The 16345-nt window shown below is 36.7% G+C and overlaps 1 protein-coding gene across 1 annotated transcript in view; it reads right to left on the bottom strand.

Annotated features, from left to right (window-relative positions):
- Positions 1–16203, bottom strand: part of SERINC1 (serine incorporator 1) — a 42236-nt gene extending 26033 nt beyond the window's left edge. The window contains exon 1 of the mRNA XM_025865047.2: positions 16066–16203. Coding sequence (XP_025720832.1) covers positions 16066–16104 — 39 coding nt within the window. The 5' untranslated portion in view covers positions 16105–16203. The remainder of the gene's footprint in view (positions 1–16065) is intronic.
- Between the last annotated feature and the right edge of the window lie 142 nt (positions 16204–16345).

Here is a 16345-nt window from a genome sequence, read left to right on the forward strand (position 1 = left end):
AGGGGAACCCTCCTACACTGTTGGTGGGAATGCAAGCTGGTGCAACCCCTCTGGAAAACAGTGTGGAGGTTCCTCAAACAGTTGGAATTAGAGCTACCATTCGATCCAGCAATTGCACTACTGGGTATTTACCCCAAAGATACAAATGTAGGGACCCGAAGGGGTACGTGCACCCCAATGTTTATAGCAGCAATGTCCACAATAGCCAAACTGTGGAAAGAGCCAAGATGTCCATCGACAGATGAATGGATAAAGAAGATGTGGTATATATACACAATGGAATATTATGCAGCCATCAAAAAGAATGAGATCTTGCCATTTGCAACAACGTGGATGGAACTGGAGGGTGTTATGCTGAGTGAAATAAGTCAATCAGAGAAAGACATGTATCATATGACCTCACTGATATGAGGAATTCTTAGTCTCAGGAACAAACTGAGTGTTACTGGAGTGGTTGGGGGTGGGAGGGATGGGGTGGCTGGGTGATAGACATTGGGGAGGGTATGTGCTACGGTGAGTGCTGTGAATTGTGCAAGACTGTTGAATCACAGATCTGTACTTCTGAAACAAATAACGCAACATATTTTAAGAAAAAAGAAAAAGAAGATAGCAGGAGAGGAAGAATGAAGGGGAGTAAGTCAGAGGGGGAGACGAACCATGAGAGATGATGGACTCTGAAAAACAAACTGAGGGTTCTAGAGGGGAGGAGGGTAGGGGATGGGTTAACCTGGTGATGGGTATTAAAGAGGGCACATTCTGCATGGCGCACTGGGTGTTATGAACAAACAATGAATCATGGAACACTACATCAAAAACAAATGATGTAATATATGGTGATTAACATAAAATAAAAAAATTTAAAAGGTAAAAAAAAAAGGCAGAAAAATTAAGGCATATTATATAAAGAGAAACAAGGAAAGGTATCAATTTTAATTAAAAAACTGCAAGCCAAAAGTAAGCACTTAAAAAAAAACCACAAATGATAAAATTTTATGCTCAGTGAAAGTCTCTTTCAAAAATTAATTGAAAATAAAACCATTTTCAGACATAAAAAGAACACAAGAATCCAAAACTAGCAGACCTAAACTACCAGAAATGTTGAAGGAAATCCCTCAAACAGAAGGAAGATTATACCAGACAGCTATCTACACAAACGGAATGAAGAACGATGGAAATGTCAAAATATAAGGAAATCCTTTAAAGGATAATTATCCTTTTTTCCTTATGTTCACTTAGCCACTGTATAGTAAATCATTAGTTTCTGATGTAGTGTTCAATGATTCATTAGTTGCGTATAACACCCAGTGCTCATCACAACACATGCCCTTCTGATAATTATCCTTTCAAAGCAAAAATAGCAATGTATTGTGGGCCTATGTTATAACGAAGGTGGAAAAAAATATGGTGATTGCAAATAGTATGCAAGAGGAGACACTGAAGACATTCAACTATACACTACTGTGAGGTTCTTATATTGTAAATAAGTGGTATGACTGGACATGAAAACAGACTGTAAAAAGTTGAAAATGAATACTATACACGGGAAACTCAAGACAAAGTTTACCTAGTAAGCCAATAGAAAAAGAATACTAAAAATGGCCAATTAATGCAAAATAAGGGGGAAAAAAACTACACAAAAGGGATAACAAGGGACAAACAGAAAATAGAAAGATGGTTGATTTAAGCCCAAACATAATAATCACACTAAATGTAAATGGCATAAACACTTCCAATGAAAAGGCAAAGACTGTATGTTAGCTAAAATACTGAGATACAATTCTATTTCTTCTACAAGAATCCTACTTAAATATAAAAATGCAAATAGGTTAAAAGTGAAAGAAAGAAAAAATAAATACCATGCTATAGCGGTACCAGACAAAATAGACTTCAGAACAAAGAATCCTACTAGGGTTAAGGAGGAACACTTCATAATGAAAAGGGGATATACATGGAGGTATTCATGGAGGAGACCTATAATCCTAAATGTTTCTACATTTAATAAGAGAACTTCAAAATGCATTAGGGGAAAATAATAAAACTGAATATAACAAATTCACATTTATATTCTCTCATTAAGTAGCAAAACAAAAATCAGTAAGGATATAGAAAATTTGTGCATTATCAATTAATTGTGCCTAACTGACACTTAGGGAATATTCAATCTAAACAGAGCAGAGCACAAACTGTTTTCCAGAATGCACAGAATACTTAACCAAAACAGACCATATTCTTGGCCATAAAACAAATCTCAAATTGCAATAAACATACAAAATGTCTCAAATCAAACGACCACCATGTATTCTTGGCCCACAATGGAATTTAGACATCAGTAACAGAAAAAACATCTGGAAACTAAATTTTAACAGACTTCTAATTAATCCACAGGGAAAAGATATCAAAAGGAAATTATACAAAATGAAAATAATGTTACATTTGTGAAATTTACAGTACTAAATGATTACATTAAACAAAAATAAAGATTTCAAATCAACAATCTGAGCTTCTACCTTAAAAAAATCAAATAAGCAAATTAAACAAAAAAAGTAAAGAAAATAACAAAGAAGAGAAATCAAGGCAGTAAAAAGCAGAACAAGAAAATCACTGTAACCAGTTTTAGAAGACCACTACAACTGAGAAAGAGACTGACCAGGATATAAAAGAGCAAAAGAACAAGAGTAAACACACACAAATCATGAATTATGGAAATATGAAGAGACACCAATACACATCCTAGAAGCATTAAAAAAACTGTAAGCGAAAGTATGAACAATTTTATTCAATACCTTAGGTAAAATGGACAAACTCTATGAAAAACCCACACTGCCAGAAATCATTCAATAAAAATATATATGTAATGTTGGAGCCTGGTTGGCTCAGTCGGTAGAGCATGTGACTCTTGATCTCAGGGTTGTGAGTTCAAGCTCCATGTTGGGTGTAGAGATTACTCAAAAAATAAAATCTTATGTATGTGTGTATGTGTGTGTGTGTGTGTGTGTGTGTGTGTGTGTATACTGAGTAGACCTATAACTATTTTAAAAAATTAAATTTGTAGTTACAAACCTTCCCAGGCATAGATGGTTTCACTGGGTGAGTTCTATTAAGCACTTAAAACTGAAGAGGCAAAACACTTCACAACTCTTTTTTAGTGGGCCAGAATTACTTTGACACTACAGCCAAAAACATTATAAAAGAACAGAGACCAATATCCTTCATGAACATAAATTTTTATTATCTTGTCAATTCAAAATCAATAATGTAAAAAATATATGAAGACTTCTAGTACATGTTTCCCCATGCAAGAAGCACAGCAGTCACTACTCTGTCCTAACCAATAAAAAGCTGGACAGAGTAAAGTATCAAGAACTCTGGAGACAGATAGGCAAATACAGGGAGCCGTGCCTTACCAGAGCAGAGAATCACAAGTGGAAGTCAACTTAGGAACCAATGCCCAAGTAGGTCAACCTAAACTTTAACTGAAAAATTGCTGGAACTTACTGTGGAAATTCCCTCATGCTTCTTGCAGCAGAGGGGAAAAGGAACCATTTTAAAATATACCCAGAACACTCTGTTCTTTACAATGCTTACAATAAGGAGAAACTAGTTAAGCAGACCCTAACCTGCTGGGGTATTATCAGTGTCACAATAATGCAGGGAAAGGGAAATACTCAATTCCAGCCCAAATTAGCCATCCTCTTCCACCTAGGAGGAAGAGAAAGCCTAAGAGACACTTGTGAGTTCACAGTCCAGAGACATAGGCTCACTAAATGACTAAGACCTAATAATAGGTCTGTGGAACACTACTCCTTTCCCAATACCTCACCACAACGTTACCAAAGCCAACTATCAAGAAAAAGTTACAAACCACATAAAAAGGTAAAAAAAAAAAAAAAAAAATAGAGCAAACATCAAAACCAGATACGGTAGGGCACCTGGGTGGCTCAGTCAGTTAAGCATCTGCCTTCAGCTCAAGTCATAATCTCAGGCTCCTGGGATCAAGCCCCACGTTGGGCTCTCTGCTCAGCGGGGAGTGTGCTTCTCCCTCTCCCTCAAATAAATAAATAAAATCCTTTAAAAAAATACAGTAGGGATGCTGGAATTATCAAACTAGGAATTTAAAACAACAATGACTAAAATGTTAAGGGTTACAATGGATAAAATAAATAGCATGCAAGAACACATGGGCAATATAAACTGAGAGATGGGAATCCTAAGAAAGAACTAAAAAGAAATGCTAGAGATCAAGAAAATATAATAGGAAAATTGCCATTGATGAACTTATTAGTAGACTGGACAAGCCTGAGAAGATAATCTCAGAGTGTGAGGATATCTCAATAGAAATCTCCCAAACTGAAAAGGAGCAGAAAGTGAATAAAACAGAAGACAATATCTAAGGACCGTGGAACAACTAAAAAGATGTAATATAATGGGAATAGCAGGAAAAAAAAAAGGAACAGAAAAAAATATATATATATACGTATGTGTATACCAAAAAAAAAAAAAAAATCCACAAACAGAAGTTAAAAAACCTGCACCTACACACATCATTTGCAAACCACAGAAAATAAAAGATAAAGAAAATATCTTGAAAGAAGCCAAAGGAAAAAAATCTTACCTATAAAGGGACAAAGAAAAGATTACATCAAACTTCTCAGAAACCATGTAAGCAAAAAGACAGCACAGTGAAATATTTAAAGTGTTGAGAGAAAAAAACCCACCAACCTATACTTCTATACTCTGAATTATCCTTCAAAGGTGAAGGAGAAATAAAGACTTTCTCAAACAAAAACTGAGGGAATTTGTTGCCAAATTGTAGATCTGCCTTGTAAGAAATGTTAAAGGAAGTTCTTTAGAGACAAGGAAAATAATATAGGTCAGATTCTAAATAAGAAAAAGCATCAAGCATAAAATAACTTCTTTCTTATCTTAATTGACCTAAAACAGGTTAAGTTTGTTAAAAATCTTAAGAACAACACTATATTCAATTATGTATGCATCTTATGTATACTTATGGCTAACAAAAAAAAAAAGAGAACATAAATTACTACTAAGGAGAGGGCATCACCGCAAATCCCCTGGTCATCAAAACGATAATAATAGAATACTGTCAATGGTCCACAAATTTGAAAACCTAGATAAAACGAATCAATTCCTTGAAAGACACAAGCTGCCCAAACTCACACAACAAGAAATAGGCAATGTGAATAAGTCAGTATCTGTTGAAGAAATTGAGTCAATAATAACCTTCCAAAATAGAAAGCACCAGACCCAGATGAGTTCACTGGTAAACTCTACTAAACACTTAAAGAAACAAAATGCCAGTGCTCTGAAATCTCTTTCAGAGGACAGAAGCAGAGAACACTGCCTAACTCATTTTCTGAGACCAGCATTATTTTTAGCAATATAACTAGACCAAAGACATTATAAAAAATGAAAACTACAGATCAACATCAACATCTCTCATAAACACAGATGCATAAATCCTCAACGAAATACTAGCATATCAAATCCAACAATATATGAAAATAATTATATACCATGACCAAGTAGGTTTTATCCCTGATATACAAGAATGGTTCAACATTCAAAAAATCAGTTAATGTAATTCATCACATCCACAAAGATGATCATATCAGTAGATGCCCAAAAAACTATTTGACAAAATTCAACCTCATTCATGATAAAAACTCTCAATAAACTAGGAATAGAGGGGAACTCCCTCAACTTGATTAATAAAACCAACAAAACACCTACAGTTATCACATTTAATGGTGAGAAACTTGAAGCTTTCCCAATTAATATCAGGTACAAAACAAGGATGTTTCCTCTCATCATTCCTTTTCAACACTGTACTGGAAGTTCTAGCTAATGTACTAAAACAAGAAAAGGAAATAAAAGGAAGAAATAAAATTATCGTCATTCACAGATGGCATTATCATCTACACAGAAATTTCAAAAGAACTGACCAAAACAACCCCCACAAAATCTTAGAACTAATAAATAATTATAGCAGGGTTGCAGGATACAAGGTTAATAGAAGTCAACTGCTTTCCTATATATCAGCAACGAAGAAGTAAAACTTGAAATTAAAAATACATTACCATTTATGTTAGCATCCAAAAACAAACAAAAACCCCAAAATACTTAAGTATCAATTTAACAGAGTACATACAAGATCAATATAAGAAAAAACATAAAATTCTGATAAGCAAAGAACTAAACAGAGACGCCTGGGTGGCTCAGTCGGTTAAGCGTTTGTCTTGAGCCCAGGTCATGATCCCAGCTCCTGGGATCGTGTCCTGCATCAGTCTCTTGGCTCATCAGAGAGCCTGCTTCTCCCTCTGTCTGCCACTCCTCCTGCTTGTGCTCTCTCTGACAAATATAAATAAAATCTTAAAAAAAAATTAAAAAAAACTAAGTAAATGAACAGATATTCCATATTCATGGATTAGGAAGACTCAATGTTGTTAAGATGTCAATCCCTCAAGCTTGACCTATAGATTCAATGCAATCCCAATCAAAACCCCAGCTAATTATTGTGTAGATATTGACAAACTGATTCTAAAATTCATATGGAGACAAAAGACCTAGAATAGCCAATACGATATTGAAGAAGAACAAAGTTGAAGGACTGACACTACCAGACTTAAGACTTATTTTTTTTTTTTTAAGATTTTATTTATTTGCCAGAGAGAGAGAGAGAGTGTGTGAGTGCACAAGCAGGGGGAGCAGAAGGCAGAGAGAGAGAAGCATGCTTCCCACTGAGCAAGAAGCCCCATGTTGGACTCGATTTCAGGACTCTGGGATCATGACCTGAGCTGAAGGCAGATGCTTAACCAACTGAGCCACTGGGGTGTCCCTGGACTTCAGACTTATAAAGCAACAATAACAGGTCACTATGGTACTGTCAAAAAGAAAAGACAAATCAAAGGAACAGAAGAGTGAGCCCACAAATAGCCCCCACATAAATGCAATCAACTAATCTTTGACAAAGGTGCAAAGGCAATTCAATGAAACAAAGATGGTCTTTTGAACAAATGGTACTGTTAACAACTGAGCATCCATATGCAGAAAAATGAATCTAGATATATAGACACAGATCTCACACCTTTTCCCCAAATTAATTCGAAATGGATTTTAAACCTAAATATAAATCCTAAAACTATAAACCAGTATAAGATAACAGAGGAAAAAATCTAAATGACCTTGGGTGTGGCAATGACTTTTCAGATACAACATCAAAAGCATGATTCACAAAAATATAATTGATAAACTGATATTCACTAAAATTAAAAAAATTCTGCTCTGCAAAGGTCAACATCAAAAGAATGAAAAGAAAGGCCAACTATGTGAAAATATTTGCAAAAAACACACCTGATCTTAAAGGACTGTTATCCAAAACACACAGAGAACTCTTAAAACACAGTAAGAAACAATCAGATTAAAAATGGGTCAAAAGACACCTCACCAAATTAGATATACAGAGGGCAAATAAGCATATGAAAAACTGTTCCACATATTTCATATGCATATGGGGAAATACATATTAAAACTCATGTACACACAGAAGCCTGCACATGGATGTTTACAGCAGCTTTATTCCTAACTGCCCAAGCTTGGAAGCGACCAAGATGTCCTTTAGTAGGTGAATGAACAAATAAACTGTGGTACATCTAAATAATGATACATTAGTGCTGAAAACAAAAGAGCTCTCAGGCCATGAAAAGACATGGAGAAACCTTAAATGGGTATTACTAACTGAAGAAGGCAATGTGAAAAGACTACATTTTGTATGATTTCGACTATGAAATTCTGAAAAGGCAAAACTGTGGAGACAGTAAGATCAGTGGCTGGAGTGGGTACAGGAATGAAGAGGCAAGGCACAGAGTAAAAAGGGCAGTGAATATATTCTATATGCTACTATAATGGTGGCTACATGTCATTATACATTTGCCCAAACTCACAGAACGTCCAACACCAAGAGTGAACCATAATGTAACCTACAGACTTTGGATAATTATGATGTGTCAACATAGATTCATTAATTTTAACAAATGTACCACTCTAGTGGGGGATGTTGATAAGGAAGGAGGCTATCCATGTGTAGGTTCAGGGGATATATGGGAAATCTTTATCTTTCAATTTTTCTATGAACCTAAAACTACTCTAAAGAAAGCCCCCCCCCCTTTTTAAGTGAGAGAGCACAAGTGTTCAAGTCGGGGGAAGAGGGACAGAATCTTAAGCAGACTCCATGCTTAGTGCAGAGCCCCACATAGGGCTCAATCTCATGACCCTGAGATCATGACCTGAGCAGAAATCAAGAGTCAGACAGTGGAGCCACCCAGGTGCCCCTAAAAAAAAAAGCCTTTAAAAAGGTGGTTTTTTAAAAAACCACCTCAGTTTAAAAAAACTGAGCCTGGGTGGCTCAGTTGGTTAAGCGACTGCCTTCGGCTCAGGTCATGATCCTGGAGTCCCGCGATCGAGTCCCACATCGGGCTCCCTGCTCAGCGGGGAGTCTGCTTCTCCCTCTGACCCTCTTCCCTCTTGTGCTTTCTATCTCTCATTCTCTCTATCTCTTAAATAAATAAATAAAATCTTAAAAAAAAAATAAAGGCTATATGGGATGCCTGGATGGCTCAGTTGGTTAAGCGTCTGCTTTGGCTCAACTCAAGGTCCCAGGGTCCTGCGATGGAGTCCCCCACTGGGCTCCTTGCTCAGGAGGAAGCCTGCTTCTCCCTCTGCATGCAGCTCCCCCTGCTTGTGCGCTTGCTCTCTTAAAGATAAATAAAATCTTTAAAATAAATAAAAAAATAAAATAAAATAAAAGGATATGAAAAGGATAAAATGCTGTGACCAAGTAGGGTTTAGTCAGGGAAAGTAAGGCTGACTGAACTTTCGAAAATCAACCAATGCAATTCACCATATTCACAGACTAAAAAAAAATCATTTACGGTCATCTCAACAGATGCAGGAAAATCACTTGACAAAATTCGACAGCCATTCACGATAAATCGAACAAAACTTTCTGCAAAGAAAGAACACAATTATCCTCAACTTGATAAAGTGCATTTACAAGAAATCTATAGCTGCCATCCATACTTCATGGTTAAAGTCTATTTCCCCTAAGATTCAAAACAAGGCAAGAATATCTGCTCTCATCACAGATACTTAACTTCACACTAGAGATTCTAGTCAATACAACAAGACAAGAAAATGAAAAGGAATATACACAGGAAAGGGAAAAGTAACTTTTCCGTTCACAAATAATTGTTTACATGGAAAATGCCAAAAAAACTTACAAAATGCTACTAGATTTACAAGGGAGTTTAACAAGGTCCCAGGATACAAAGTCATTATACACATATTAATCATAATCCTGCATACCAACAAAAAAGAAATTAAACCAACAAAAATACTAACAAATCTAAATCTAACAAAATATGTACTAGATCCCAAATGATGAAAATTACAAAACAATGATGAAACAAATCAGACTTAAATGGCAAGGAAAACTGAGCTCATAAATTGAATACTCAATATTTTAAGATGTCAGTTCTTTCCAAACTTATCTACAGAGTCAACCAAATTCCAATCACAATCCCAGAAGGAGGCTGGTAGAAATAAACCAGTTGCTTTAAAAATTTATATGGAAAGGTGAGGGAACTAGAATAGCCCAAAGAATTTTGAGAAACAACAGTATTGGAAGACACACACTACCTAACTTTAAGATTAACTTTAAAGCCACAGTAATCAAAATGGGGTGGGTTTAGGCAACAGTATAGGCACAAATAAATGAAACAGAATAAAGTTCAGAATAGACTTACATAAATATGGTACAAAGGGTTTTTGATTAAAGTACCAAAGCAAATCAATACAGGAAGGACAATCTCTTTAATAAACAGTACTGAAATAACTGGAAGAACCCTAAGGGGCACCTGGGTGGCTCAGTAGGTTAGGCGTCTACACTTGGCTCAGGTCATGATCCCAGGGTCCTGGGATCGAGCCCCAGGTCAGGCTCCCTGCTCAGCATCTCCCTCTCCCATGCACTTGCTATCTAATAAAATAAAATCTTAAAAAAAAAAAAAAGAAACAAGCCACAATCAAACCATATATCAAAATTAACTGAGGATTTCTTAGATACAATTTGAAAAGCATGACCCACAGAAGAAAGAAAATTGATAAACTAGGTCTCATCAAAATTAAGAACTTCTGCTATTTGAAAGACACCTTGAAGAGAATTAAGACAAGCCACAGACTTGAAAAAAATATATGGGAATCAGGTAGCTGATAAATGATTTGTGCTGAGAATATATAAGGAATTTTTAAAACTTAAGAAAACAACCAAAATAAAAACTGGGCAAATTATTCGAACATTTTAAGAAAGAAAATATATGGATGGCAAATAAGTGCATTAAAAAGTGCTCAATTTCATCAGTTACTAAGGAAATGCACACTAAAAGCATAATGAGATACCACTACAAACACGTCAGAATGGCTAAAATCAAATAAACTCATAATACTAAGTACTAACAACTCTCTTTGTTGGGATCAAAAATTGGTAGAGCTATCTTGGAAACCAGCTTGGTAGTTTCTTGTAAGTCAAAAATGCTTGTCATATTACTCATCAATTCCACTGCTAGATATTTTACCTAAGCAAAAGAGAACTTAAGAGTCACACAAAAAACCTTGGTGGTACCTTCATTGAAATGCTTATAGCTATTTTATCACCAAAATCTGGAAAACCCTTCACCTGATACATGGATAGTAAGTTGTGGTTTATCCAAGCAATGGAATACTATACAAAAAGGAACAAACCACTAATACACACAACATGAATAAACCTCAATGAATTATACTCAGTAAAAAAAGCCCAACTCAAAAGGCCATATTCTGTATGATTTACTCATATGCCTTTCTGGAAAGAACGAACTCTGGAGACAGAAAAAACAGGGGTTGCCAAGAATTAGGATGACAGAATTTAAGGTGCTAACTGTTCTGTACTGTTATGTAACTAAAGGAGTTCTCAAAATTCACAGACCTGTATACTACAAAGTGTGAATTTCAGATAAATTATATCAACTAAAAAAATGACAAAAATATGGAAAAATAATATGGAAGGAAAACAATGTAATATGAAGGTTAACTGGTGTCCTTAAAATAGAGAATCCTCTAAATAAACAAAGAGGACATTCAAAGATAGAATCCAAGAAAAACTTCCTTAGAGGAAGAAGTAAATCTGTATTTCTAAAAGAACACTATTTTCTTTCTTTTTTGTTTTTTAAGGATTTTATTTATTTGAGAATGAGTGAGAGAGGCACACGCCAAGGGAGAGGTAGAGGGAGCAGACTCCCCACTGAGCAGGGAGCTCGAGGCCGGGCCTAGTCTCAGGACCCTGGGATCATTACCTGAGCCAAAGGCAGACGCTTAACCCAGGTGCCCCAAAAGAATGTTATCTTCTAGATGAAAAACATGATAAAAGATTTAAAGTCAGACATATCTGGTTAATTTTAAAGAGAAGTTAAAAACTCTTCAGATATCCAGGCAGAGGAAACGAGCCAATAGAACATGTGAGATGTGTTGGGAGGGAGTGGATACCATGGTGTTGTTAGACAAAACAGGATTCATAGAAAACACTATCAAGTTCTGAAAGAAATGGGTATATTATTAAACTGGTAAACAATGCCTCTCAGAAATGTAAGATAGTTTTATATATAAAAGAATTTATAAAGATTTCAGTATCCATGAATTCTTCAAAAATCTATCAGGATTATAAAATTTAGTCAATTAGGAGAGAACATTAAAAAAAAAAAAACTGGGAGAAGCCATGGTTAAAAAGTGCTTTGAGGTTTGAAACCACTTAAAGTGTAGAGCAGTGGTTCTCAAAATGTAGCAGGTATTGGAATCACCTGGAGGGCTTATTTTTTTTTTTTTGAAGTCTATTTATTTATTTGACAGAGTGAGAGATAGTGAGAGCAGGAACACAAGCAGGGGGAGTGGGAGAGGGAGAAGCAGTCCTCCCTCGGAGCAGGGAGCCTGATGGAGGGCTCAATCCCAAGAACCTGGGATCATGACCTGAGCTGAAGGCAGACAGACGCTTAACGACTGAGCTGCCCAGGCGCCCCTGGAGGGCTTATTAAAACAGAGTGCTGGGGCGCCTGGGTGGCTCAAATGGTTAAGCGTCTGCCTTCGGCTCAGGTCATGATCCCAGGGTCCTGGGATCGAGTCCCGTGTCAGGCTCCCACTCAGCAGGGAGCCTGCTTCTCCCTCTGCTTCTCTCTCTCAAGAATAAATAAAATCTTTAAAAAAAAAAAAAAAAAACAAAACAGAGTGCTGGACCTTAGTGTTTCCAGTAAGTCTCCTGGTGTGCTGATGCTACAGGGTCCATGAAACACACTTCAAGAATGACTTGTTTAGTTCCAAGACTAAACAACTAGGATAATTATGGTTATAAAACACAAAGGTCACATATAAAAAATAATACGTATACAAAGAGATTCTGGTTAAAGATGGCAGACTAAATATGTGAATTTACCCAAGCTCCCAATAAAATAAAAAAAATAAAGGGCTCAGGAGTACACTTAAAATGAACAAACTTAGGAATAAACTTTAAGGTCAGACTTCTTGATTTATTCTCCTGTTCTTTTTGACCTTTTAAGGCCTAAAAATTTGAATTATAAGCCATCAAAGGAAAAAGTTAAGCAATACAATTTGTAGAATTCCCAAACCAATCAGGAATTGGTGGCACCAGGTAGCCTCCCTAACTGAGGCAGAAGGTAGAGATAAAAATAGGATTCATTGAAGGCTTTTTTAAAGAGCAGTTAAGACAGATTTCATTCCTTTTCTGCTCTGGCCAGTTGAAGAGGATGAAGCAGAATTTCTCAAGCCTGGACCTACTGACATCTTGGATCAAAAAATTCTTTGTTGCTGGGGGCCATCCTGTGCAGTGTAAAATGTTTAGTAGTATCTCTGGCCTTTACTTACTAGATGCTATTAGCACCTCTTACCCCAAACTGGGCAGCAAAAAATGCCTGCAGCCATTGCCAAATGTGCCCAGTTGAGAACCACTGCATCTCCTTAGATAAATCTTTTTAGGAAACTCTCCTGATGAAGAAATGTTTATTTAACATTCAACAACTCCTTTCTTTTTTTGTTAAACTCAGGAAAAAATAGATTTAATGCTTTGTTTAAAAATACATGTTTAGCATGCTACCATTCCTAAAATATATTTTTGTCCATTCATCCATGCATGTATATATACATTGAGAGAGAAGGAATGTTATTGGTGGTGGCATTTTTTTTGTGACGTTCTAACTTTGTACTCTGCTATGCTTGACTGTTCAGTGACTATGAATCATTTCTGCAAAAACAAGTCATTGTACTAAAAAAAATCTAGCAGAGGCTGACACAAAATAGGTAGGCAATAATCACTAGCTCTTTCTTAAGTATATTAAGTATCTTGGACAAAAAAGGGGGGGATAGTTATTGTATATAAAGTCCAATAATTCAAAAAATCAATTCTAGCCATTAATATCATTGTTGAGATTGGGGTGAAAGCACTGAAATAGGCATAAATTTCTGGTAATGTAGTTACAGGATTAGGTGGGAGATCCAGATATTTAAATGGTTAATGTAATCACTGATCAAAGACACAGCCACATGAACCAAGATTAATGATCAATCTAATTCTAGGCCACTTAGCAAAGAAACTCAAAAATTAAAGCTCCAATCAATGCACAACGGTATTACATGTATTTTTTTCTTTTATGTGTTTTCACAGTTCAGAAATTTTCTACAGCTGTTTTACAAATCAGAAAAAAACTTTACAGAAATAGATTAAGCCTCAAAAAATCTGAGTAAAAAATAAGATTTGTTTAAATGTGGTTTAACTGTTCTAATTTAATGACTTGAATACTTTTGAAAATTTGAGTAAGTTTTGAATTTGTCAAAACCTTTAAGTAAATAAGCATACTGACTATTAAGACTGTTGAAAAAACGGACATATATTACAAGGCAAAGTCCCCTTCAGCTGCTAACAAACTACACCAAAATCAAACAGTTCATGGAGACAGAAGCAACAAGAAGGAAAGGGGAAAATATGACTAGAACTGCATACTACAGAGTCAATTCCTAGACTGGCCACAATAATCTAGCACACAAGATCAACCTTGGCCACCTAGCCTATCTGCCAGAGATCTAATTATTGGAGGATAAGAAAATTGCCTCCTTGTTACTACCTTTCCAATATACCTTGTTATTAACGGTGACTAAAATGCAGTGTCAATTTTATCAGTTTTCTAGTCAATAAAGGTGAAATACTAAGTTGTAAGAACTTTAAAAGGAATATAATTTTCCATATTGTTCACTAAAGAGATTTTCTGATTTAAAACACATAATTATAGGGACGCCTGGGTGGCTCAGTCGGTTAAGTGTCTGCCTTCCGCTCAGGTCAGGATCCCAGGGTCCTGGGATCCAGTCCTGCATTGGGCTCCTCACTCAGCGGGGAGCCTGCTTCTCCCTCTGCCTGCTGCTCCCCCTGCTTGTGCTCTGTGACAAATAAATAAAATCTTTAAAAAATAATAAATAAAAAAACACAAACATATAAAAAAAATCCTTAACACCCTCTCCCCCCAACCATAATTATTCTTGTGGCAAAAAAGGTGTTCACCATGCTTCTGGAGAGAAAACTTGAAACATGAATCCCTCCTTTTAAGTCTTTACTATATACAAAGAAGATGCCTACTTGATAAATGGACAAAATTTGACTTTACAAATCACACACTCCCCCCATCCCCCCAAAAACAAAAGCAATGTTTTAACATTTATTATTTTGTAATACATTTATTACACTATGCCTCTTTTGTATTAAACAGACTCAGGTGGATTCTCCAGTTTCTTACTGAGATTAAAAATACCTGGTTTTCATGCCCAACTACAAGAAGAGATATAATCAAGAGAATGATCTCTGTTAAGTAACAACCTTCAGGTATTATTTTATAAAATTTAACACTTACAGTTCAAACAATATCAGAACTTTCTGAAAAAAAGTGAGGTATGTAAAATAATAAAAATTCTGACTCCTGTATATAATGGAGTCATTTGGGAAATCAGACAAGCGTTAGAAGTGGAATTTAGAAATCATGGATTAAAGAAATATGATTTTAACCGAAATACCTCGCCCAAAATTACAAAGAACTTTATTAACTGTAACGTTATTATGTTGTCTATTTTGGGGGGTTATCTTAAAGTTTATTTGCACCACCTGAATAAATTGTACCACTATAATGAAAAATGGTATCACTCTAACGATGCTATCTAATTAAAATGCAACCTACACCTAATTAAACATGAAATTTCAGATTACAGAAGCATACTTTTGTCAAGATACAAGATTTGTAATACCATTGAACTGACCAGCTTTTACAGATACATATATTATTACTTGAGAAATACAGTAATTTCTTCATAGCATGAAGGTCGAGGACCCAGCCACAGAGCTAATATTTACTAATATTAGTAAATATTACCACCAGGCTGTCCCAAATAGCGGGCGTTTAATTGTAGTCAGCTCGACAGAACAAAGAGGCCAACATGCCTCCAGGGATGACAGTGCTGCAGACTCTGAGGTCGCCGGCAAGAGAACGAGAAGAGAGGGGGTACTTCACGGAATGGGCCTGAAACCTCTGTAGAGACGGCCTACGCAGACAACAGGAAAACAACAACAACAACAAAAAGGGACTTGGAAGAATGGGGAGTAGCTTTCACGAAAGCTACTCACGAAAGACGGTTGGGGGAGGGAAACTACAGCTGTCCTGTCTTTGCTTCTCCCATTAGGGTTATCTTTCCATCTCCACTGCTCCTCACGGCCACCGCTGTCAGCTCTTAGCAAGACTCAGGGCCCTAAAGCTCAGTTGGCGTGACCACCGGAGATAGGGAGAAAATGGGGACGGAAGGCACTCCCTGTTGGGTGGGGTACCAAGTTACCGACGCGCTGCATCCAGCCCGGCTCGGATTCCCTTCTCCTTCGCCTCCTATGCTTAGCACCCTGAAGGTCACTAAAAACCTCCTTACCCAGCTCGCCATGGAGCACAGTCCCAAGACGTTCCCCATCTCGGCAACGTCGCAGGACCAGCCGCTGGCGACAAAATGGAGACAGTACCACTCCACCCTTTCGGGCCTTATTTACTATCTGCGAGCCACTTCCGGCGCATAGCCGACCCCGCCCCTCAGCTTTGCCTCACTTCCTTTGAGGCCCATGTTGGGTGGGGTGGGGGGAGGGTGTCGTGTTGAGATTGCGCGTGCGCATTCTTGGAATTTGAGGCAGGTTTCGGAGCAGAGTTCTTTAACACCC

The sequence above is a fragment of the Callorhinus ursinus genome, unplaced genomic scaffold, assembly GCF_003265705.2.
Source record: "Callorhinus ursinus isolate GAN/ISIS: 27379988/994484 unplaced genomic scaffold, GSC_fseal_2.0 scaffold6, whole genome shotgun sequence".
NCBI lineage: Eukaryota > Metazoa > Chordata > Mammalia > Carnivora > Otariidae > Callorhinus > Callorhinus ursinus.